The 24022-nt window shown below is 48.2% G+C and overlaps 1 protein-coding gene across 4 annotated transcripts; it reads left to right on the top strand.

The window, feature by feature from the left end:
- Positions 1-4264: 4264 nt before the first annotated feature.
- Positions 4265-24016, top strand: LOC132470528 (sterile alpha motif domain-containing protein 1-like). 4 transcript variants are annotated; one of them, XM_060069228.1, is made up of 2 exons: positions 4265-4484; positions 22243-24016. In XM_060069228.1, exon 2 carries the CDS (start codon positions 22301-22303, stop codon positions 22604-22606), a length of 306 nt encoding a protein of 101 aa, XP_059925211.1. In that variant the 5' UTR covers positions 4265-4484; positions 22243-22300; the 3' UTR covers positions 22607-24016. The 4 variants fall into 4 exon arrangements, 3 of the variants coding, with proteins under 3 accessions (XP_059925211.1, XP_059925210.1, XP_059925208.1); XM_060069227.1 differs by lacking the exon at positions 4265-4484 and adding an exon at positions 17340-19149; XR_009528660.1 differs by lacking the exon at positions 4265-4484 and adding an exon at positions 19159-20376 and having other exon boundaries at positions 22243-22371.
- Positions 24017-24022: the final 6 nt, after the last annotated feature.

Genomic DNA, 24022 nt, shown 5'->3' with positions numbered 1-24022 from the left:
ATATTTACATTTAGGGCATTTAGCAGACGCTTTTATCCAAAGCAGCTTACAATAAGTACATTTATCAGAAGAAAATGGATAAAGACAAAATCAAAACTATTAGCGATCATATGTGTTGTTATTCCTCATAGCCAAGTTTAAAGGGCTGATTATGGTCCCTCGTTCACGCAACGCAATGACCACGCAGATGCTTAGACGCAGTCGTGAACCTTTATGGTTCTGCGTCGGGTTGTAGTAAGCGGACCAATCACAGCCCTCGCTGCTGCGTCGACCTCGACGGAAGGTCACAATTTTTGGGAGGCGCACGTCAGGCCCTTGTGGTGGACGCAAGGAGGGTCTGCAAGGACGTAACAGGTCCGTAAACCCCCTTGCGTTGCGTGAACGTGCGACCATAATCGGCCCTTTAGACAGTGTGTGTGTGTGCGCGATGAGAGAGAAGCAGTGCATTCTGGGAGTGTTCTCCACTCGAGGTCAGCGGGCAGCCGGACCCTCCAAGGGCCCCTCGTTCTTATCTGGCCCACCCCAGGGCCCCGGGGCCGTGACAGGGGGCCTGATGGCTGAGAGGGAATGGAGGTAATGAGGGGGGCAGCAGAGTGTGTTCAGCGCGGGCCCCGCGGGCCCCGCGGGTGGAGGTCGTGTGGTAACCGGCCACACTGGTCCTCAGACACAAGCATGTGTCAGGGACGCACGCACACGCACACACACATATCAGAGATACACGTACACACACACACGCACGTGTGTGAGTATATCACCCACACATATCAGAGATGCACACAGACACACACACATATCAGAGATACACACACTCACGCACACACCCACACATATCAGAGATACACACAGACGCACACACATCATTGATACACACACGCACGCACACACCCACACATATCAGAGATACACACACACACACACACACACATATCTGAGATACACAAACACGCACGGACACACATATCAGAGATACACACATACACACACGTATCAGAGATATAAACACACATGCGCAAACACACGTACAATCCGCGATGCACTCGAAAATACGTGTGATAACCAACCAGGTCCCCACAAGGTCCTCAAGCACACACACACACACACACAAACACACACACACACACACACACACACACACACACACACACACACACACACACACACACACACACACACACACACACACAGATACATCAGAGATCACCTGCTTAAACAAACACACACACACACACACACACACACACACACACACACACACACACACACACACACACACACACACACACACACACACACACACACAGCCAAGTTGGGGACTCGGGAAGTGGTGTTGCAATCATGTGATCTGCTAGTCTTAAGCATGACTATCTCACACACACACACACACACACACACACACACACACACACACACACACACACACACACACACACACACACACACACACACACACACACACAGTCTGCAAGACACTTGAGAAGTGTGATAACCAACTAGGTTCCCACATGGCCTGCGGACACATACATATCAGATACACACACACACACACACACGCACACACAAACACATGCACACACACTATATATATACAGACAGAAATGCACCTGCTTCAACAGACAGAGAAACACACACACACACACACACACACACACACACACACACACACACACACACACACACACACACACACACACACACACACACACACTCTGACACAAGGGAGCAGTGTGATTGACTGCATAATACAGTGACTAATCTGAAGAGGGCTTAGGCTGGTAGTTTGACTATAAATGGATTATTTGCCGTTGGTCAGTTAAAGTGGAGCCGACTTGTCTTTGTGTTTGGATGTTTGAATGCGTGAATGTTTCGTCATTCAGACCCCCGAGTTGTCTTTCCGATATCCTCTCCCCCTTGAGTCACTGGGAGGACAGACATCACAGATTTCACCTGTGATGTCTATACTGGGAAGGTCCAATCATGCTAAATATCCTTCCTCCCCCGTTCCCCCCCGCTGTGCAAACACTCAGAACTGGGATTTCTTGAAGCAACAAGCAACCTTTGATACGGGGGTCTCTGGGCGTCATTCCCAACCTGTTGTTGGGTGGGGGGGGCGTTCGGATCCCAGGGAGCGTCTCCAGGAAGCCTGACGTTGGCCGCTAAAATGTTCATTGTTTCACGGGAACAATTCCCCGTGTTCCTGCGGGCTATTTGGAACACCTCTGAGCGTCCACTTTGAGGACACTCTCAAAATAAATGTTGAATTTAATATTTTAGCCCAGGCCTGTGGTATTGTTTAGGGTTTCTCGGTTATTCGGGGAATCCTTATTCAGTTATTTCGTTTCTGCTGGCTGGGATGTTTTTAGATACTGTTTCCTGTATGTATTTATCCTCCCAAAATATTAACTTTTACCTTTCTGCCATTTCATATTGATTCAAGAAATCTGTATGTGTCAAACCATCGTAAATTAACGGTCGACGGTCAAATGATGAAGAAGCTGGATGTATTTATTACTCACACTTACAAAGGAAAGTCCTAGGCAATTGAGTTGCAATTCGATTCGATTCCATATTTCATATTTCCATTGGTAGCTACATGGCGCCACCTGGTGGACAGTCGGCATCCTTTGCGGTTCGCCCATGTTACCGCATCGATGTTACGGGAGTTGTCAATAATTTCTGTCTGTCTGCCTACTATGGCCTTTCCAAAAACCGGTCAGTCTGTCAGGCGTCCCATCAATTTTTAATCTCAAACCTTTTGACCACGTGACTAAATTCAATGAATGAATAAATAAAAAACAAAAATAAGTATGAATATGAATTAATCTACAAGTCCCTTTGGCTAGATTAATTCCTCTTATGTAGATACTCTTTAAGTATTTTGGAACCACTGAGTTAAACTGTTTTCATTATGGGCTATTGTAGTGCTATGGAAATCTTAAAACGGTCAGGTGTCCAGGCTGTGTAATGCTAAGGTCGCTCATGTGTTACCCATTATTTTAACAGCATCGTTTGATCATTACCTCATCCTTTGCATCTGTTGTTAATGTGTCGGCATACCACACACAACCCATTCCGTTTTCACATAAAAATAATTAGTATTGTAATTTAATCTATTGGCACTTCAACTTTTTTGAAACTCAACATTGCCTCCTTTCTGCTATTCGTTCATTTTTTTCAGTATCAAATGAGAAAATGCATTGTTAATATGAATTTATTTTTTATTATTTGTTCAAAGCTACAACATCGACAAAGCAAAAAAATAATCGACAAAAAAATAATTACATTTGAATTTCACCTTTTTCTGTTCAAGCAGTACATCAACCAAGCCCACGATGCTTAGATGGAAACACTCATGTATTAAACATGCAGCATAGCATTCAGCAATGACATTCTGTAAACAGTGGGGTGCACGCCTATAGTGAAAGGTAGAATTGTGCGAGTTTGGGTTTAATGTTAGCATTCCTGGAAGGGGATGTGATCGTTCCTCAGAGGTGAGGTAACACACAGAACAGTTTAACTGCCTGGCTGTCTGCTCAGTCTTAAGGGACTTAAGCCAAGTGCAGTTACTGGAACGAGGCGGACTCTGTATCGAGGGAGCCCTGAAATACCGCATCATTAACTCAAGGGCCAATCAGAGAGCTCTGATACTGATAAATTATTCCGTTTTCGTAAGCAAATGATGAATGCAGTTTCTCTTCCTCCTATGCCGGGAAAAGATCTGATCTCCAAACTGAAATGTTATAGAAATAATCGTGTTTTATTTATTATTTAGATTCTCACCCACACGCATACACCCCCCCCACCCCCAAACACACACACCCGCCCACACACCAACCCCCACACATACAAAAATACACACACACACACACACACACACACACACACACACACACACACACACACACACACACACACACACACACACACACACACACACACACACACACACACACACAGAAACATGGACAGTTTGCCCTTTATATCTGTATAACTATAGGAAACCTCATGCAGTGGATTTGCATGTTATTCCGAACTATCTGCCTTTTTATCGAAATGAAACATGCAACTTGTTTTCCAATTTAGGCTACCTTCCAATATAGGTCAATCTGGAACAGGTATAGTCGCTTATACCAATGTTCAGAGTGGGGACGGGCGGACGATTTGACGAACGCGTGGAACCATAGACCAGGACGGGACGGGGCGGGACGGGGGGCGGGGTGGTGGACCGGGGGCCGGGGGCGTGTTCAAATGTCACGCCCTCTACCATTGGCTGGGGGTCACGTGGTGTTGGAAAGCAAACGAAGACATACCTCTTCCACTGTCGAGCCTCGCTCTGATATCGCGCGTCTGGTCCTGAGCGTTTCGGATAAAACGCGCAGAAAACCCCCGACATGGTGTAGGAGGATATCGGGGTGAAATCGCGACGCGACGGCAGCGAAGACGCGCCGCAGGAGGAGCGACAAACAACAACAAGGCCCTGGGCCGAGGTAGGGCGACACGCTCCCCTGTCCCTGCCCCTGCCCCGCAGCGCTGTGTGCCGTCAGGGGACCCGTCCCCGTCGCTCTCCGTCGGGGGGCGAGGCGCGTAGGAACGCGTGGGTTCGTACGTGTGTCCGGCTGCGTGACAACCGACGTGTGTAGCCGCGACCGCTAATGCCACCGTTAGCATTGCGGCTACCCAGCGGTGTTGCCAGATTGGGCCAGAAGAAGAGGGATAAATAAGCCAGTTGTACCCTCAGTTGGCACGGGTTTACGTGGGGTTTCATTACGGCAATATGGATTTATGACCATGAAGTCATCACGAATAGCGAGGCGAAGTTTGACGCGGAGGCGGGGTGTTAGCCTGCTAATGTTTTTAGCATGTTTTTTTTATGTAGGGGAGGCAACGACCATATGCAAAAGGGGGTAACGTTGGCAACAGCCTCCACTGAGAGACTCCTAACTTCGTCTCTGGGGTCCGTTTTATTTATTATCTAGACACACACACACACACACACACACACACACACACACACACACACACACACACACACACACACACACACACGCCCACAACCCCACCCACACCAACTTCGTCTCTGGGGTCGTGACCCTGGGCTCGGGGCGATGGGCCAGCTATTTTGACAAGTGCGTAATCTGTGCCATGCCTTTGAGCAATAATAGTCAGCGGTCGACTGATCTCTTGTAGAACTGAAGCCCAAATGCCCCATGGCCTAAAATTGACCCGAATGTTGCTAAAATAACAACTGGCTGACATGAAGCCATATGCTGCCCTTCGATGTTCTCCAGGGCTATTGAGGTTGATTCAGAATGATGGCAGGGCAGGCTATTATGTGATTCGGTCTCTCTGTACCCCGTTCAGTCTCTATCGCCACTCAACTCCTGGGATAATCAGACAGAAAAACCTGTGAAAATTTTGGGTTCAACCTTGTTGTGTGTCAGGCTGTAATTGGTCTCAGGTTGTACGGTAATCGCTGAAGTTGCTCAATAGGCCTTAATGGCTGTCCTTTCGTTAATCGCTGCACGGTTCCTGCTAGGGTTATAAGATGGTTAACGATGATATGCTGTGCTCTTCCGTTTGTTAGGTTAGAGGCCTCCTCCCTCCCTTGCTCTTTCCTGTATGTTTGCCTTGATGTACAGGAGCATATGAGAGGAGTTATGTGGTACTATAGTCACCCCGTTGCAGTATCGTGACCAATGCTTGATTCTTCTAATTCCAATGACCACCCTTCTGGACGTAAGAATGTCGGCGTACAGCGTCTGAAGTTAAGCCCAGCCAACTGGGAGTGGAAGATAAGCCCATTAGAATAGCTATGCTACATGCTATGTCAGGGCAAAGGTCATTCTAAACCCATGCTTGGGAAAGGAGCAGGGTGAGAGTTGAAGCTGACCTCTGACTCCAACTTAAGCAGCTGGAAGTTCATTGGTGGTTCCAAAGTGCTTTTCTACCGCGATTGATTTTGCTGATAGTGAAAATTCGACAACTTAACTTAAAAGACAATACTGTTTTTTCTGACATACTTAATACATAAATAAATATATGATGTTATAAAGTCATAATTAATGGTCTTGCTGTTGTTTTGGTAATTAACCTCCAAATGCCATGTACCAAATCGATTCCTATCCATGAAGTAAAAATTGCCCTTAAACTCGATGGCTTTCCACTCTGTTGTTGAGCAAGATGGTGCTATGGTTTGGTAAAAAAAAAAGTACTTCTGATCACTCCAACCTCCCCTGGCACATGGTGGAGCGGGCATGAGGGCCGGGCCAACTTGACTGCTACTCCGACCGTCACCAGCGGAGACAAAACGCAGGAGGCGCACATCGCCATCATGGCACTGAGGCGGCTTTAAGTTACTCCAGAGGTCCGAGTTTGTTTCTTTCAAACGCTGCACTCCAAAGTTTTGTTATGTTTGGCTTTCACGTGAACATGTGAGATCATTCACGTATTTCCCTGACGTTAGTCTGCATTCTGCACACAGATGTCTTTCTTTGGCGTATTACTGCATGTCCTTAGGATCTAGAACACAACACATACTATCTGCTTCGTGGATGTAAATTGTGTATTTGGTTGACGAATTGCAACATAAAACATTTTATTCCTTAGTTGTGATATGTAGGATTTCGCTTCGGACTCCAAAATCCTTATTTTCTCTTATTTTTAAACGGTTTCATTGCTAGCCAGGAGCACCAGATACAGAAAGCTCTTTTCCACCCCCATCATAACTGTTCTAAAAGTTTGCACATCAAGGTAACCTGGTAACGACTCGTTGACACGGTTTCTATTCCTCATTAACTGTAACACCTTGACCTAAAACATGAGGCGCGAAAGTGGCAGTAAAGGCCTGAAAGACGCTTCTAAGCCCACTTTGTGGACCTGGGCTTCACCGTTAAGTGGAGCCAGATTGGTCCGCAATGCACATCGCTTGTGTGCTCGCACGCCACACTGTGTGGATTCCCTACCGTTCAGGACTGAAGATGATCAGAATGTAAAGGTGATCGAATGTTGAGTTTAATCAGTCGACTGTATCTAGAGTTTGGCGATGGCTTCTTTTTAATATTGTCCGTTCATTGTTATTCTAGATCGCCAATTTATGATCCAATTACCCGAGGCTGATGGGAGTAACGTCTACTGCAAGCAATAAAACACAGAATTCCATAAACATTTATAAATGACTGTTTTATCCAAAATCTAAAGTAATTTATTATTTTATAGCCATGTCTTTTATCAAACAACAGCTAATTTTACAAAGCTTATCTGTGATTTGCGGGACTTTATTTCATCATAATGTTCCGTTTAACATTATCATATCTTTTAATAATTAATGTAAACCCTATCCGTAATGTTTACTGCTCTCAGGGAGCAATGGTCGTCCACCTGGATATAAATCCTCCTCGTCACTAGTGCTGATTAACGGGGCGTAGCGTTTGGACATTCTGCTCCACCATAAACATCTCCACCCTCACAGCAGGGTGTACATCCAACAACCTATGTTCTGAACATCTGGGTTCAGATATTTTTCATTAGGGCATTTAGCGGGCGCTCTCATCCAAAACGACTTCCAACTGTTCTTTCACACGACCGACGGCGGAGTCAAACACGCAAGGCGACAGCTAGCTCCAGCAGTTAGGGTGAGGCATCTTGCTCAGGGACACCTTGACACTCGGCTAGAAGGAGCCGGGGGTCGAACTAGCACTACTAACTAGAGATGCACCGAAATGAAAATTTGTGGCCGAAACCGAAACCGAAAAATAATTAATCGCTTGGCCGAATACCGAAACCGAAACCGAAAATGACGGTTCCGTTTAAAGTTGTCAAAACACTATTTTTAAATATTGCTTAAATCTACTGCTTACAATAAATGTTTAGACATGTTTTTCAAGGAAAAATGTTTATTTGAAATCTTCAAATGTTGGAGAACTGATATCAGTTTCATTAATGCCCTTCAATTCATTCTGTTTTTTTTTATATATATATATATATATATATATATATATATACATATATAGAGTCCCCCCCGAGCGACCGGCGCAGTCCCCCCACGTCCCAGCGCTCTATTCAAGGTAACCTAACAGCTCCAAAAGGTGTCTTTAACGGGGGGGGGGGGGGGGGGTTTAACGCGCGCATCACAGGCAGAGGCTAAGTTCTTTGTATTTTAACGACGTCGACTCATTACGTCGGTGACTGTGAGCGGGAATAACCAATGACTCCCTACTATTAACTACCGCATGTAGACGTGTGCACGGACGCAGGCCCGCACCAGGCCTGATCTAATAACGCGTCGGGCTGATCCGATTTGCTGTTGGCCTGAACTCAGCACTGCAGTGTAAGCAAAAGGTCTGGAGGTCCCGCGGAAACACACCGCGGCGGCTGCTCCCTCTGCTGACAGGTTGAGCCAGCGCTCATTCACTAGCTTACGAACGTTAGATTAAACATTCCCGCGGTTCATGGCGAGGTAAACAAAACAACTCACAACCTATAAAAAGCTAGAGGGGGTGGCGTAATTGTTACATTTTACTATTTTGAGATCGTATAGGTGGCCTGTGCTCCTTGCTTGTGTAATCAGACAAGATTGTATAATTTTGCGTCACCACCACTTTCGGCCTCCGATTCGGCCACTCATTTGGCTTTCGGCCGAAAGCCGAATGTGTCTTTTTTTGCGTTTTCGGCCGAATTTTCGGTGCACCTCTACTACTAACACTAAGCTCCGTCTCAGACTTGGCCTCCTGGCAATTATTTCCCCCTTCGGCGAACACAGAGTGGACGAATGTGTAAGAAAGGTGCAAGAAATTCACGAAAAATTGATAATACTCTAATGCATATGCACGAACACAGAGTGGCGAACACAGAGTGGACGATTAAGACACATTTGTCTGCAAAACGACTGTCCTCTTCATCGTCTCCGCCTTAGCGATGTGCATATGCATTAGAGTATTATCAATTTTTCGTGAATTTCTTGCACCTTTCTTACACATTCGGCAAAGCAGGATATCGTAAATATCCATTGTTTTGCAGTCAAACATGTCTTTAATGTGTTTCCGATGATAGGTTGGTTAACCCTTAAAGGTTGGGTATGCGATTTGCGAAACGCCAGCAGATTTTGAAAATACACAACTCAAATGGTCCTACCCCCTCTCCTTCAACGCTGACTCTGACTCCACCCATTCCAAGTACCTGGACGCGCAATCATGCACGAGCGCGAACAGAGATGCGCGAGAGCGAGCCAGGCTAGCGTAGGTTTTCGTTTTACAACATGGCACTACATTCAGCTGTAAGTTGCACCCAGTACCGCGGGAAGTAGGGGTGCTGGGGGTGCTGCAACACCCCCTGTCCGAGGCCCTGTCTTATCACAGAAAACGATCATTTCTAAAAACTCCGGCCAAAGTGGAGATTTCTGAAAACGCCGGTTATGTGTTGTCGTGTCAACGGGGAGAAACGGGATTTTAGGTTCTGAAGCGTCACATTATGCACCAGGAAATGCTTAACGTCATGTGAGCGCCCGCTGTACCGTATAGAGTGGCGAAGTCACGCCTCTTCCGGTAGGGCTCATGGGACCTATGAGATCGAAAAATATGAATGGGTGTCAATGGAGAGAAAATAATTATTTTCTGGTCCCGGTCTTTATATGCCCTGGATTACACATATGTTGTTTGTGGATTTAAAGGATAATTTTTCATGCAAAGAGTTAGACCGTTTATTGTGCAATTGTTCAGATAAAGGCTGTAGAGAAAACACAACGAGAGAGACTACACGGCTCGTATGTGACGTCACGCTCCCTGCGACTGGCGTGGAGAAGACCGACAATCTTCCCATCAGCATAACTGAAACTCTGCACGTGCCCCGATTTATAATGGTTTTCACCTCTTTCGATGCTTTTATCCTCCCCTTGGAAAAAGCGGTGAAGTGGGGCAGAGAGATCGCCATCTCTGTGCCGAGTTCCAAGGGCGGGTGTGGTGACGTATATCATATGCGTCGAGAGCAGCGAAGAGCTGTAGTTCACAAAGCGGCCTCACATAAAACCTAAAATGATCAAACTTCTTCACGAACATTTTTAGTTTTCTTTGCATGAAAAATTATCATTTAAATCCACAAACAACATATGTGTAATCCAGGGCATATAAAGACTGGGACCAGAAAATAATTATTTTCTCTCCATTGACACCCATTAATTTTTTTCGATCTCATAGGTCCCATGAGCCCTACCGGAAGGGGCGTGACTTCGCCACTCTATTGGTCCGAATATAAACACAAACCCCATTGTAAGACGACCTATATTTGGAAAAAAGATTTGAAGACCAGATCTTGTTTTTATGAATAAATAAATTGTATTCATTGAAATAATATACGAAAATAAAAAGGCATAGAATAAAACACTGCATTGCCACTAAACAGTAGTGCAAATAGGCCGTACTGATGTGTACACCAAAGACTATTCCTGACACTCCTCTGCCCCGCTGTGTTCGCTCTGGCTGTGGTCGCTCCGAACTGTTTCGGCCCGTGGCAAAGCGAGTCATCCTCGCTGCTGTCCAAGGCATTTTGAGACGCAGCATTTATTTAATGCTCATATGACCTAGTGCTGAAAAAAGGTTATATGAAAAAGTGTGAGGGTAGCGGTGGTGCGCTAAACTTGTTCTGTGAGCAGCTGGATGTGAACCATGGTGTGAAGAAAGTGAACACAACGATCGATTTTCAACTGTGCGCGCATGCACTGGTGTAATTGAGCTGCGCTGCTATATATCTTTTTTTTATCAATGTAACGAGTTGCGAGTCTAGTGCAGGCTGAGTTTTTTTTTTCCAGCACCCCCTGCTGAGAATACGTTCTCGCGGCTATGGTTGCACCAGATGTTATAAACGTTAAACGGTCACATAAATCATTACTATTTTTAGAAAATGTATGTTTGTTTCATATAATTGTATTGGAAGTCCTGGTTTTCACTAGGGTTGCTGCGGTGTGGACATTTTCACAACGAGTAATACACTCGTCTCAACACCGGTATTACCGAGTATAAACGGTATAAACTTTGAAACTATGTCAACCGCCACACAAGCATCGGTTTTTAGACCCTTCTCGTCCTTCAGTTGCCGCCAACGTTCGAAAGCAGCGCCTAGGATTATTCTTGATTTCAGTTTTTCTCTTTCAGCGTTTTTATTATCAATTACTCTCTGAAAAAGAGTTTTCCTTCTCTTTGCTGGTGGTGGTGGTGGTGGTGGTGGGGATGGTGGCGTCTTGTCTGCCATGGAAATTGTCTTCTACTGCTAGGTCCAAATGTGGATTAACTAGTTCCAGTAGCTACCGCAGGATAACAACAAACAGGAGCTTGCTCTGGGTCACGAGTACTGCACGAAGGGGTCGCGCGCGGGGCGCGGGGGAGGGGGAGTGCAGTACGACCGTTTGATGGACGTACTTACTGTCCAATGCAACGAGGTGGCAATCCAAATGATTGGCTGGAGTTTTTCGAGCCCTGCCCGTTCCACAGATGATTGACTTGTTTAATTTTCATGTCAGTACCTCTAACTCAGTGGCTGTAAGCGGGTTATGATAAGGATTTCAAGTAATTTTGCAAAAATGGCCAAAAAAGCAAATTCCGTACCCAACCTTTAATGGCCGCCTGAAAGTTTATTTATTTTTTGTTGATCATCCCTTCAAGTGCGATGTACAATATGTAATCAAAAATTGTCACGGGCCTACTCTACATACTGTTCTTAAACAACGTTCCAGAGCCCTAAACGTCTAAAAGTCTTATCGTGGAGTCCTGGATTGGCCGCTACTGATTGATCCTGTATGAGTGGTGAGGGGATTCATACTTTGTCTGCCGCTTCGTCCTTCCTTTCTCCCTGGTCCTGTACGTCACATCAATGCTCCCTGCTGTCAGTTCTCTTGGACTTCTGTCAAGGATCATAGAGGATTTCCAGGATGCCATTGGCACCGTGGTGCCGATAAAATGCACATTGTCTGGCTTCTGGAGTCTGTTTGTTGCTCTGAATGCCAAGCTCCTGATGGCTAAATCCAATCCAACAGTCACCGCCCGTCTGACCAGTATTGCATTGTTCTCCTCCTCCTCCGAGCCGATAGGTTTAGCGGTCACATCCCTCAGAACCGATCACCGCCGCTTCTATGGTTTCCCAAAAGTAAGTTCAGTTGTTTCTGTCCCCTCATGGCCGGCCTGGACATCCTTCCTAATGCTTTATTCTTTTGAGTTTGCGGATTAGTTTTTCTTTCATCCCCATCTTTGAAATGAGGGACACCGCAGTGCATGCTTTCTTTTTTGCTTATTCGGAAGAGAATGTGAAGCAAAACACACAGAAGATGGCCTTTTATAATCTACCTCAAAGTTAGAGTTCTTCTTAATTTTCTTTTTTAAAGTATGTAAAGGAGTGTTTGAATTACCTTCTTGAGAAAGCATTTGGATTAGGGAAGTAGGTTAGGGTGTTTCTTCAGAGCAGGTTTCTGTGAAATGCAGTCTCTTGGCACCAGTTTCATCCTATCAGGAATACTAATCGTACCAATGATCAAGGATCAGCATCACAGATGTATCGATTCCCTGTGGGGCACTGGGAGCTCCGAGGCGCTGCTACACCCTCCTCCTCCACCCTCCTCCTCCACCCTCCTCCACCTACTGCTCATAGGGCTGGGCGATTAATCGAAGTTTGATCGCAATTTCTATTTTAGCGTCAAACTATCACAAAGCTAATATAATAATAACATTGTTTTTCATTACAAGTGCAGCTGGATATTATTTTAATTTTGAACATTTTATTTTTGACCATTTTGTGTACTTTTTTTAAGAAGAACTTTGGGGGAGACATGCTGGATAAATGCATCATGTTTTCAAACTCAAAAAATAATCGCTTCAATAATCTTGATTTCAATATTGAGCAAAATAATCGTGATTATGATTTTCTTTTTTTTCATAATCGAGCAGCCCTAACAGCTCAGACTCCCAGGCAGGAGCTGTCCCCAAACCTCCCTCTCCCCAAACCTCCCTCTCCCCAAACCTCCCTCTCCCCAAACCTCCCTCTCCCCAAACCTCCCTCTCCGCATACTCTAAAGCTAGCTTACCTCATTCCGCTGGCCTTTGTGAACTTTGTTCTTGATGTGAAGGCGGGTGTTATAAGATGCTATTAAACAGGCTAACAATTAGATGGATGGCTATAATTTAGATTTCATTTGGCAATAGTTGTGGAGCCACCAAACTTGGTTTGTTAACTGAAACTTGCTTTTTGGCCTTCAGTCAGCCGTCATGATCTAAAGTGACTTTTAGTGCATTCAGATACTTTAAGGAGCAGGTATTGGGCGTCTTGCCCAAGGATGGCTATTGGTAGGACACTGGGTCCAACCTGGTACCTCAGCCCCTACCCCAGCTCTCCCTTGCCCCTGATTAATACCCTCCACCAATGGGTGTGTTGATGTTGGTCTGCGGCCTAGCTGCTTTTTATGGAGAACTTCGCACGAGACTGGCAGACCCATGAATGTCGCTTGGCTGAAGCCAGAGACATTTGTCTTGTCTGAATCCTTTCCATTCCCTGTGCTGCTTTTGGCGTCCCTCAACCCATACCTGACCTACTTTCTCCCCCCCTACTGGAGTGCAGGATCCTTGGAGAGAGGCCTGACTTTGAGAGCTCGTTCTGGTTGTAATAATAATAATAATAATAATAATAATAAATAATAATACATTTAATTTAGAGGCGCCTTTCAAAACACCCAAGGTCACCTTACAGAGCATATAGTCATCATACAATTTTTTAAAAAAAACAAGGCATTGTGGAAAAAGATAAATAAATAAATAAATAAACATAAGCAATAAGAAATAAACAAAACAAAAACAGGACAAAACTAAAAAACAATCAAAACAGTGATCAGTTAGACGTTGTGTGCGAGTTTGAACAGGTGAGTTTTGAGTTGTGACTTGAAGGTTGTAATGGTAGCATGTTGCTAATCTGTAGTCAATGATGGCATTGTTTGACAGGGCTTTAGTATACTATTTATAGATGAGAGACGCCAAAACAACATTTAGTCACCCTCCCAAATTCATCCACCCAGGATTAACCTCTTTCTGTCGGTTTTCTTTCGTCCTGATTCATAATTATAGGATATCTTGTTATGAAGCATTTCAAATCACCAAAGGACTTTGTATTTTACAACAGGAAAAAATTAAGCATGCAAAGCAACAATCACGTAACTGTTTTAAGGGTACATTCAAGACACTCTTTCATAAAATAAAATAAACTTAATATATGGTTGTCAAATATAGTGAAAAGAGTTTTGGTGTTGTGAACACACAGGTTTTTCCTCCACATGCTCCACATCCTGGGGACAAATTGTTGAGATGGGAGATGACCCAGGGTGCCCTTGGTGTAATCGCAGCATGAGGTTATTAACAGTGAGGTTATTTCGGTTTTTAGTATTTGCACCGATTCTAGAACCCAGGGTTTTTCTAATGAGGGCTTGTCAGACGGGGCGATATCAGGGTGCTCTAAAGAATTAGACCTCCTCCTTGGCTTTGTATGGGTTAAAGGGCTTCTATCAAACAAAACGCCGCCATAAGGAGACAGACCTATAGGGGTTGAGTTCATGTGACTGTGGTCCGCTGTTGGGAAGGAACAGTCTTGGAAAATTTCTTTTCAAAATTCATTTATGTCAATTGACCTGACTCTCGAGTGCTTCTGAGTAGGAGTGGACAGGCTCACAACGAGCTCCAGCCGCAGCTAAAGGACTCTCCTGGAACACTGCCCACGGCCTCTTTGTGCCGGCTTACTCATCTGTGCAGGAAGAGGTCCGATGGCTCACTTACAGCCGGGCCCTTCGGGGAGGGAGCGGGCCCCTTAGGGGAGGCCCCGTGCATCTGAGTGGATCTCAGCCGGGCAGGACTAAAGAAAGCATCGCTGAGGCGGCCTCTTGTTTGGACAGGGCCTCATCGACCTGCGGCTCACCGTCTTGGCTATCGACCTCTGGGGAAGACCACGAGGAGAGAGCAGCTTGTTGGGACACGCGGCTCGGAAACAGGACCCCCCCCGACGCATGTGGCTCAGGAGGTAGAGTGGGTTGGGATGGTAACCGGAAGGTTGCTAGTTCGATCACCGGCTTCAACACTCGGGGCTTCCGAGTGTTGAGGATTCACTGAGCAAGGCACCTCACCCTCACTGCTCCTGACGAGCTGGCTGTCTCCTTGCGTGGTCGACACCGCAGTTGGTGTGTGAATTTATGCTTGAATGGGTGAATGTTAGGCAGTATTGTAAAGCGCTTTGAGTGGCCGCTGGTTAGAAAAGCGCTGAATAAATGCAGTCCATTTACCATGTACTTGTTCTGCTCCACGTATACATATTCACAAATATCAGTCACTTCCTTAATGATGGTGCCAGCATCTCCCAACTTGCCCCCACTTTGAGAAACGCCTGACCTTTCAAATGATCCACATATAGAAGACACTGTTCTCTGGGACTTGTAACCTTCTATAGAGAAGGTCAATGGGTCATGCTAGGTGGATGCTAGGTGGATGCTAGGTGGATGTTTCTGTTATCTCAAGTGGAGATCTGAATGTTATAGCTTCAGTGAATTTGTAGTCCTAGTCGTTTAATATCATCATCGTTAAGAATTAATGCGATTTATCTTTGGTTTGAAATGTACTCAGAGAAACATTAACCTTCATGTAGACGCGGACCTCAAGGCTAAAGGGATCTGGGTTAATTGCTCCGACTCTGCCGCGGCACTCTGCAGAGAGACCTCGGCGAGCCCCTGCTTTATTCCTGCTCAATCACAGCAGCTCAAAGGAGCGCATGTGCTCCGTGGGCGTCAATCAAGATCAGGGAGGCAGCTCGTACGTTCCCGTCATTGTTTCTCATCGTGTAATGGCTCATGGTTCTGGCAAGCTTACACTCCAAAGACTTCTAGAGAAGAGGTAGAAAAGAGAAACAATAGAAAGAGTTTTAAATCCAGTATTTACATCAGCGCTCTTTTCGCACAATGGAGAGGATAAAGAGGGAAGGAAGACGTCTTGGATCTGACGCAGAAGTTGCCTTTTATCTGCTGGACATGTAAGTGAGGTGACCGATTCTGTCACCAACAGTTCAATATTCGTTTTTTAAGGACTGCCTTCAACATCATCTCAATGCCGGTCATAGGGTTATCAGCCAGTTGTCAAGGTGCATTAAGATTCAGAAAATGATGTTCGGGTAAATCAATCGCAATCTCACCTGATTTCGGTCCATTGATTTCCTTGAAGCCGGTTTAATGAGTGGAGTCTGTTCCCGCTGTCTTTGGTGCCAAGGCAGTGAGCAATTATATAGGCTCCCATTTTTGAGATAGGTAAGTAAGGTAGGGCATGTAGGGCACTGCATACCACACAACCGCCTCAGACAACACCCCTGAAACCTCCGAGTCCTTGCAAGACGGAGCATAAGATGTTTAGTAATATACTTTGGGACATATTACTGACAAGTTATTGAGTGGTTTCATAGCGGATACATCCCCCTGTGATATGTCATCATACATTTGAGGTCCCGTTTCCATCACTTTAAACATGATCCACCTCATTTCGGTCCATCTCAGACCTCATATTTGACCTCATCTCGGTCCCTCGATCAGAACTATATGGGCGTTGGGTCATGTGAAATCCTCCATGATTGCGTTCATAACGTTCCTCATATCCCCACTCCAGACAGACCACTGTCCCCAGTCGGACCACTTCATCAGACCCGGGCCTCGGCCACTAATAACCCTTCATTCACAACACTTGAGAGCAGACAGAAAATCAACAAGCCAATGGAGACGGACGCAGACAATCAGATCCGGCCCTGCGGCTGCAGGCTGGCAATATGCTTTCCTCCTCTCCAAACGTGTGTGTGTGTGTGTGTGTGTGTGTGTGTGTGTGTGTGTGTGTGTGTGTGTGTGTGTGTGTGTGTGTGTGTGTGTGTGTGTGTGTGTGTGTGTGTGGGGCGCGCGCGCCAGCCAAGGTTTCTCCTAATCTAACTTGGCTCTTCAAACCTTCCATCAGATCGGCATCCACTGCATTAAAACAAGCCAATAGAGGAACTAAACAGTTGTTTGTATCCACGGCTTAGCCCAACCACACAGCCAATGGTTCTGATCTGTTATCTCCAGTGGAGAATGCCTCCGTCTGTCCAGAGGAATCCAGTGGTATTGTCCCTGGCTGTGCCTTTGCACCCTGCGTCATCCACTGGCTCGCGTTGCTTGTGATGCCCATAAGAACAGCTTATTAGGCATTGAGGGGGATGGCATTGATCAGCTGGCTATAGGGCAGGCAGGGGGAGTGGCTTGCGTTTTGTTAAAGAACACACGCATAACAGATGCGCGCAGATATCGGACACGCACGCACAAACACACAAGCGCGAATATCAGAGACACACACACACACACACACACACACACACACACACACACACACACACACACACACACACACACACACACACACACACACACACACACACACACACAGACACACAGAGAGAGAGAGAGAGAGTTTACAATAGGTTCATCTTGGCTTCATAAGGCCGTCTAAAACAGTGAGACCTCGGGTTAAATGGCTCGTATCAAACAAAGACACCGCTGCCACCACTTCCCCAGCCACTCAACCAGCCATATTGGGTCCGCCGTCGGTGCATTACCCCCCCCCCCCCCCCCCCCCCCCCCGCTGAAGTGTGTGACTGCAGGCACATGGATCTGGCTAGCCCACCACAGGCTAATCTATATGCTAATGGGGAGATCATAATCAATGAGGCTTGTGCATGGCCGCTCGCAATCAATTGCACGTAGCGTGCCGGGTAGCGTCTGAAGACGGCTGTATTTCAGCCCGCCAGACATTTGGGGTGGCATGTTAATGTGGGGCCTCAGACAATGAGGGTGCTATCACACACACGCACATGCACACAGTCACGCACGTGCGCGCACACATGTTAATGGGGGTTTGATTTTAAGAATTGGATTCACATTAAGTATTTCTTTATTCTAATACGTCTCATGTTTTGGGGATTGAGTTTTTCTGTGTGTCATCTTATACCATTATTATTAACTATTATTTTCCAATAATCTCTCTAAACTGGCCCTATTGGCGTACTGAATCATTTTAGCGCTCCATTTAATTGTAGTTAGTGTGGCTGGTTAGAGTGATTTGGTTAAGGCTGTAGCAGAATTAGGCTAATCTCTAGGAATGGGTTTAGTGAGCCATCCCTGCTCACACAGTCGTGTAAGCCGTGGGGTGTTAGTGTTCTGGGTTAGGAGAGAGAGAGAGAGAGAGAGGTCTATCCCACTCCCTAGTACTCAGTCTCATCCCCGCACATCCACCGTCATTAGTGTCCCAGCGTTATGATAATGGCCTCCGCGCGCACACACACACACACACACACACACACACACACACACACACACACACACACACACACACACACACACACACACACACACACACACACACACACACACACACACACACACACACACACACAGATTTTTGTTAAAAGGAATCGCTTGACGCCAGTGGTGTCTGACTCTTTAAAATATGTTCTATTCCATCATCCTACCCACAATGCATCACGGCTGTCTTTATAAGCACGCTCATTTGCACGTTTATGCACTGTTTTTGCATGCTTCCCCCATAAAACGCTCCATCTGCACCCGGTCGCCGGTTCCTTAGCATAAACGCCTCCGTGCAGCCCTCCAAAATATGCGCTCCCCGCTTGAAGGGGAAGGGGGAAGGGGGGGGGGGGGAGGGGAACCACGGCCATCATCTTCATTAGAGGGGGGATCACGGCGGCCAATCAGCGCGCGGCTCCCGCACGGGGATTCCGTAGGCACCCCGTTGGCTGTCGCTAGGATACCAGATAATCAGGAGGCAGGCCGGGGGGGGGGCTGGTTGGTGGAGTGGGGGTGTCGGCGGTGGGACGAGCAGCTCAGCCACTGCGCGCTGCTGGGGGGGTCGACGAGAGCAGCTAGCGGGGGTCTAGTGAGCGAGGGTACGGCAACACCGCCACGGCAACGGACGCACGCACGCGAGCACACCGGCGCAGGAGGAGCAGGAGACAAAGAGGAGCAGCAGCCGTAGCGCTAGGAGTAGCATCCCAGGCTAGGACAACAACAGGATCCCGGGGGATGGGGCACTATACCCCTGCATCGCGGCGGGGGGGAGGGAGGAGGAGGTAGGAGCAGCGAGGGTAGGGGGCTTTGTCTCGGCAGAGGAGAGGAACCCACCGCCCCCCCCCCCATACAGACACACACACACACACACACACACGCTGTCTCTGGTTGTGCGTCCAGCAGCCTCTGAATCCACTGGGCTGTGCCATGCTGTATTGCTATTGATCTCTCCTTGTGTGTGAGGAACGCGTGGCTGTGGCTGTGTTGTGGTGTAATGTGGGTCAGCGTCTCTCCCGCTCCTCGCCACGGCTGGCGGGGTGTCAGAGGGGGAGACGGAGCCCCAGGACTCACTCCTTCCTCCCTGCCTCACTTCCTCTCGTGTGGCTGTTTTATCTCTGAAGGAGAGACAGTCAGTCTGTCTGTCTGGAGCCTAACAGGCAGATCTCCCCCGGGTTGGGGGGGGGGGCATCCTCCTCCATCGCTCCCCCCTCTCCACTCTCCTCCCTCCAGTCTTCTCTCTCTCCGCTGGCAGAACCCGTTTGGTCGTTCCGTGTCCGGCTGTCGTCCAGGGCCCGAGCGCTGTCGGTACGTCACTCGGCGTCGTCGGGTTCTGGTGGCGCTGAGGCGCCACGTGATGCTGCGTTGTCATGGTGACGAGTCTTCCTCCCACGCTGGAGGGAGGAAGACTGTTGTTTACCTTTTTAAGTGTTGGTGTTGAGCTGGAGGGTCATCAGTGTAGAGAAGGTGATGAGGGAGGGAGGGAGGCAGGGGGGAGGGGGGGGGGTGAGTGAGGGGGGGTTCCTCAAGGCTGCTGAATGAATGAATGGGTGCTCTCTCAGGGACGCTGACAGAAGGGGTCATTGGACGGCATCTCTGGAGAGATCTCTGCTTTTCATTCATGGCGAGGCACAATGTGTGTGTCAACGGCCTCTGGTGCGGCTGCTGCTGCCTTCGGGAGCGCGGGCAGGAAGGCTTTATTTACACCCCAAACCCAGCGGACATGTTGAGCTCATACCAAACGGAGAGACGGCCGCTTGTTTACCCAACAACCAAACAACCAGACGGACCGGGGAAAAGGGGCTCTGTCGGGTGTGAAATCGGCACGCTAGGGTACAGCTTGCTCCGTCTTCTGGTTCTGCTTGTGTTGTTGTTGTTTTGTGGTTGTTGTTGTTGTTGTTTGTGGTTATTGCATCCCGCGGTTATTTTCGTCCCGAGTTCTCATGTTACCATACTGGGTTCTTCACTTCCTGCCGTCTTGTCTCGTCCTCGCTGCAAAGATTGTAATCTAGGTAAGATAAAATATCTTAAATCAAGGCAATGTATGCTTGTTTTTTGTCTGACAAGATATTTCTTCTCAGTTTTTATGTTAGAACAGTTCACTTTGTTTCCCGCTATTTGGTCCTTGATTATCTTAAAAGGTATTGGAACATTTTATTACTGGTTCTGAGTAACTTGAGGCTTGAAACTAGAATAACAAGAATTCTAAAGCTGCTTGTTTTCCCAGATTCTCAGGAGAGCCGTGTTGTTTACTTTTGGTTGGCTGGTTTAGAGCCCGGCTCGGCTAAGGGTTCTCTGGTTTAGACCCTGGCTCGGCTAAGGGTTCTCTGGTTTAGACCCTGGCTTGGCTAAGGGTTCTCTGGTTTAGACCCTGCCTTGGCTAAGGGTTCTCTGGTTTAGACCCTGCCTTGGCTAAGGGTTCTCTGGTTTAGACCCTGCCTTGGCTAAGGATTCTCTGGTTTAGACCCTGGTTGGCTAAGGGTTGTTTACTGGTTTGGAGCAGGGTTTGGCTAAGGGTTGTTTACTGGTTTGGAGCAGGGTTTGGCTAAGGGTTAGCTGGTCTAAAGCCGGTCTTGGCTAAGGGTTAGCTGGTTTAGAGCCCGACTTGGCTAAGGGTTCCCTGGTTTAGAGCCCGACTTGGCTAAGGGTTCCCTGGTTTAGTCCCTGGCTTGGCTAAGAGTTCCCTGGTTTAGAGCAGGACTTGGCTAAGGGTTCCCTGGTTTAGAGCCGGTCTTGGCTCAGGGTTCCCTGGTTTAGATCCTGGCGTGGCTCCACCAGAGGAGGCAGATCCTATCTGCTGCTGGTTTGGTTTGAAGGCATTCAGCCCGGGCCCCTGCTTCTTAATCTCCACGGTAATGAGGGGAAGGAGGACGTACGTCTCCCTCCCTCCCTCGGCCTAATTACTTCCCTCACACTCCCACACATGTACAAAGAGAAATGCAAACCAGCTTGCTGAGGCAGCGCAGTCCTACAGGCAGGAGGAGGGCAGCCTGACGGACAGACGCTCGCATTCACTACTCCCTTCACCCGGACGGCGAACCTGGGGGGCAGGAACCCCTGCCTCCCTTCCTCCCTCTCCCACTTGCTCCCTCTCACTCTCTCTCCCACTCTCTCCCAGCCGCTGGGCTTCCTGAAACACTTGCTTTGTGTCTCTCGCTTTCTCTCTCTGTCTCTGGTTGAATCACTCGCTCATGCTTTATCTGTCCATTATCTTGCATATCACTTAGTTTCTCTCTCTCTCTCTCGCTCTCTCTCTCTGTCTCTCTGTCTCTCTGTCTCTCTCTCTCTGTCTCTCTCTGCTTCTCTCACTTGCTCATGCTTTATCTCTGTCTCTCTCTGCTTCTCTCACTCGCTCATGCTTTATCTCTGTCTCTCTCTCGGTGTCTGTCTGTCCGCTCTCTAAGTCTCGGTCTGTCTCTCTCTTAGTTCCCCTCGCTCCCTCGCTCCCTCTCTCTCTCTCCCCCTGGCCTCCATCAAGTCCTCTTCATCTGCGCTGTGGTGTAGGTTTGGACTCCAGGACCACATTCTTCCTCTCTTCTTCCTAACCCCTCTTCCAGCGGCGGGCTCCCCTTCCATTCATCCCCTAACGCGCCTCCCTCGCAGGCCTCTGCTTTGGCCCGCCGCCGGGACAGCTGACGTGTGTTTTTAAAAGGCCATCCGTGCTCTGGGCTGCTTGGGGGGGGGCTTTAACCCAGATTACCCAGCATGCACTACCAGGTCTGAAATACAGCTCTTAGCTGGCTCTGTAGCTTGCGTTTTCGTCGTTATGGTGACATGGAGGAGTTGTTGAAGCATATGCTACCAATCGCTGCCGTCTTGTTTTCGTTCTTCTTCTTCTTCTCCTTCTCACTCACTTCCTCTTCCCTCGGCCCCGACAGGCACAGGAGAGCCATTCAGAAGAGCCGGGGTTCAAAGGTCAGGAGAGCCGAGGGCACCATGGAGAGTGAGCCAGCTGCCCCCCCCTCCATGGCCGGCACCGGTGGACCGCCCCCCCCAGCACCAGCCCCACCACCGCCCCCGTCCGCCGCCTCCACCGCCACCGCCGCCGCCGCCGCCGCCGCCGCCTCCAGCAGCGGTGGCACTGGGAGTACTGGTGCTGGCGCGGGCCACGCCAGCACCACCACCAGCGGCGGCAGCGCCAGTGTCCTCCCCAGTAGCACCGGTACCAGACAGGCCGTGCCTCAGATCTCCGTCTACAGCGGGATCTCGGACCGCCAGACTGTTCAGGTACGCCTCCCCTGAACCTCAGTATCGGACGAGTAGATACAGACACAGAACCGAGCATTATACCTTCTGATAGCAGTCTCGTTCTTATTGAAGGATTCTCTTAACACGACGACAATTTGCAGTCGGTTCACTTACTGTAGACGACATATATTTTTTTCCGAACTAGATCATTTACATTGTTAATCTTTGATGATAATACATTTGTAAACTTCTTATTGAGCGTGAGCATCCGTGTTTTTCCGACTTGGTAGCTCGAGCGCTTGTAGGTCAGAGATGACGCGTTTCCCATTCGGACTTCCCGCCTCCGGGCGTTAACGAACGCAGCATAACACCGCACGTGTTTGTGACGTTAGTGTAGTTAAAGTAGCTTCTCATGTGATGGGATCGGCTCGGCGCATAGATCGATACCGATGCTGCAATTGAAGCAGTATCGATACCAGCATCGGAAATTCCCCGATGCTGCAATTTAAGCAGTATCAGGGGAATTTCCGGTACTGGTATCTGTATCGAAACAACTTTAGGGGAAATGTGTTGTCGTGTCACTCATTAACCCACAGCATGCAGGGCTGGTCATGTGGTGGAGGCGTTGCAAAGGTCAGCTGGGAACTGGCTTCAGTGTCCCCACCGCTGTGCTACCACGTCGTTCAGCAGACACCTTTTGGTCCAATGGGACTCGGATTACACGATTGAATAATTAATGTGATTCATTAGCGGCCTGGTAGGGCATCTGGCTCTGGTACGCAGACACACTCGGGAGGGTTCGAACACACAACCTTCCGACGGTCGTGCTTCCTTCCCACTAGACTGCGCTGCCCCTGGTTCTGGTGCTGTTTCCGGGGGCGCAGGCGACCCGCACAGGGAGGCAGGGTAGCCCTTAGCCCTGGGCGGCATGTGGCTCAGGAGGTAGAGCGCGTTGGCTGGTAACCAGAAGGTTGCTAGTTCGATCCCCGGCTCCTCCTAGCTGAGTGAGTGTTGATGTGTCCCCGAGCGAGACACCTCACCCTGACTGCTCGCGACGAAACTGGCTGTCTCCTCGAGTTGCTGACTCCGCCGTCGGTGTGTGAATGCGTGCATGAATTGGTGAATGTTGGGTCATATTGTAAAGCGCTTTGAGTGGCCACCGGTTAGAAAATCTCTAAAAAAAAAATGCAGTCCGTTGACCCTTTACGATATACCCCGGTCTACCGCCCCTTTCTAACACCAACACAAGGCGTTCAGAAGAGCTTGACCTGCCAATCAACCGAATTAGTTGGGAGTGCAACTTGAGTCTCAACGACGGAGTTCCAGCGACCCGCGACCCCACGCGCCTTCACCTAAAGCGCTCGGGTTGACCCCTCAATGACCCCTCTACACGGCATTATCTTCTTCCAGGTCGGGACAGCCCACTGGCGGGGGATTGGCTGTCAGGGAGAACTGTTTTTGACACCGTCA

The sequence above is a fragment of the Gadus macrocephalus genome, chromosome 13 (genome assembly GCF_031168955.1).
Source record: "Gadus macrocephalus chromosome 13, ASM3116895v1".
Taxonomy (NCBI): domain Eukaryota; kingdom Metazoa; phylum Chordata; class Actinopteri; order Gadiformes; family Gadidae; genus Gadus; species Gadus macrocephalus.
Note: the sequence above shows the minus strand (reverse complement) of the source record. Positions and strands in the feature narration are given on the sequence as shown.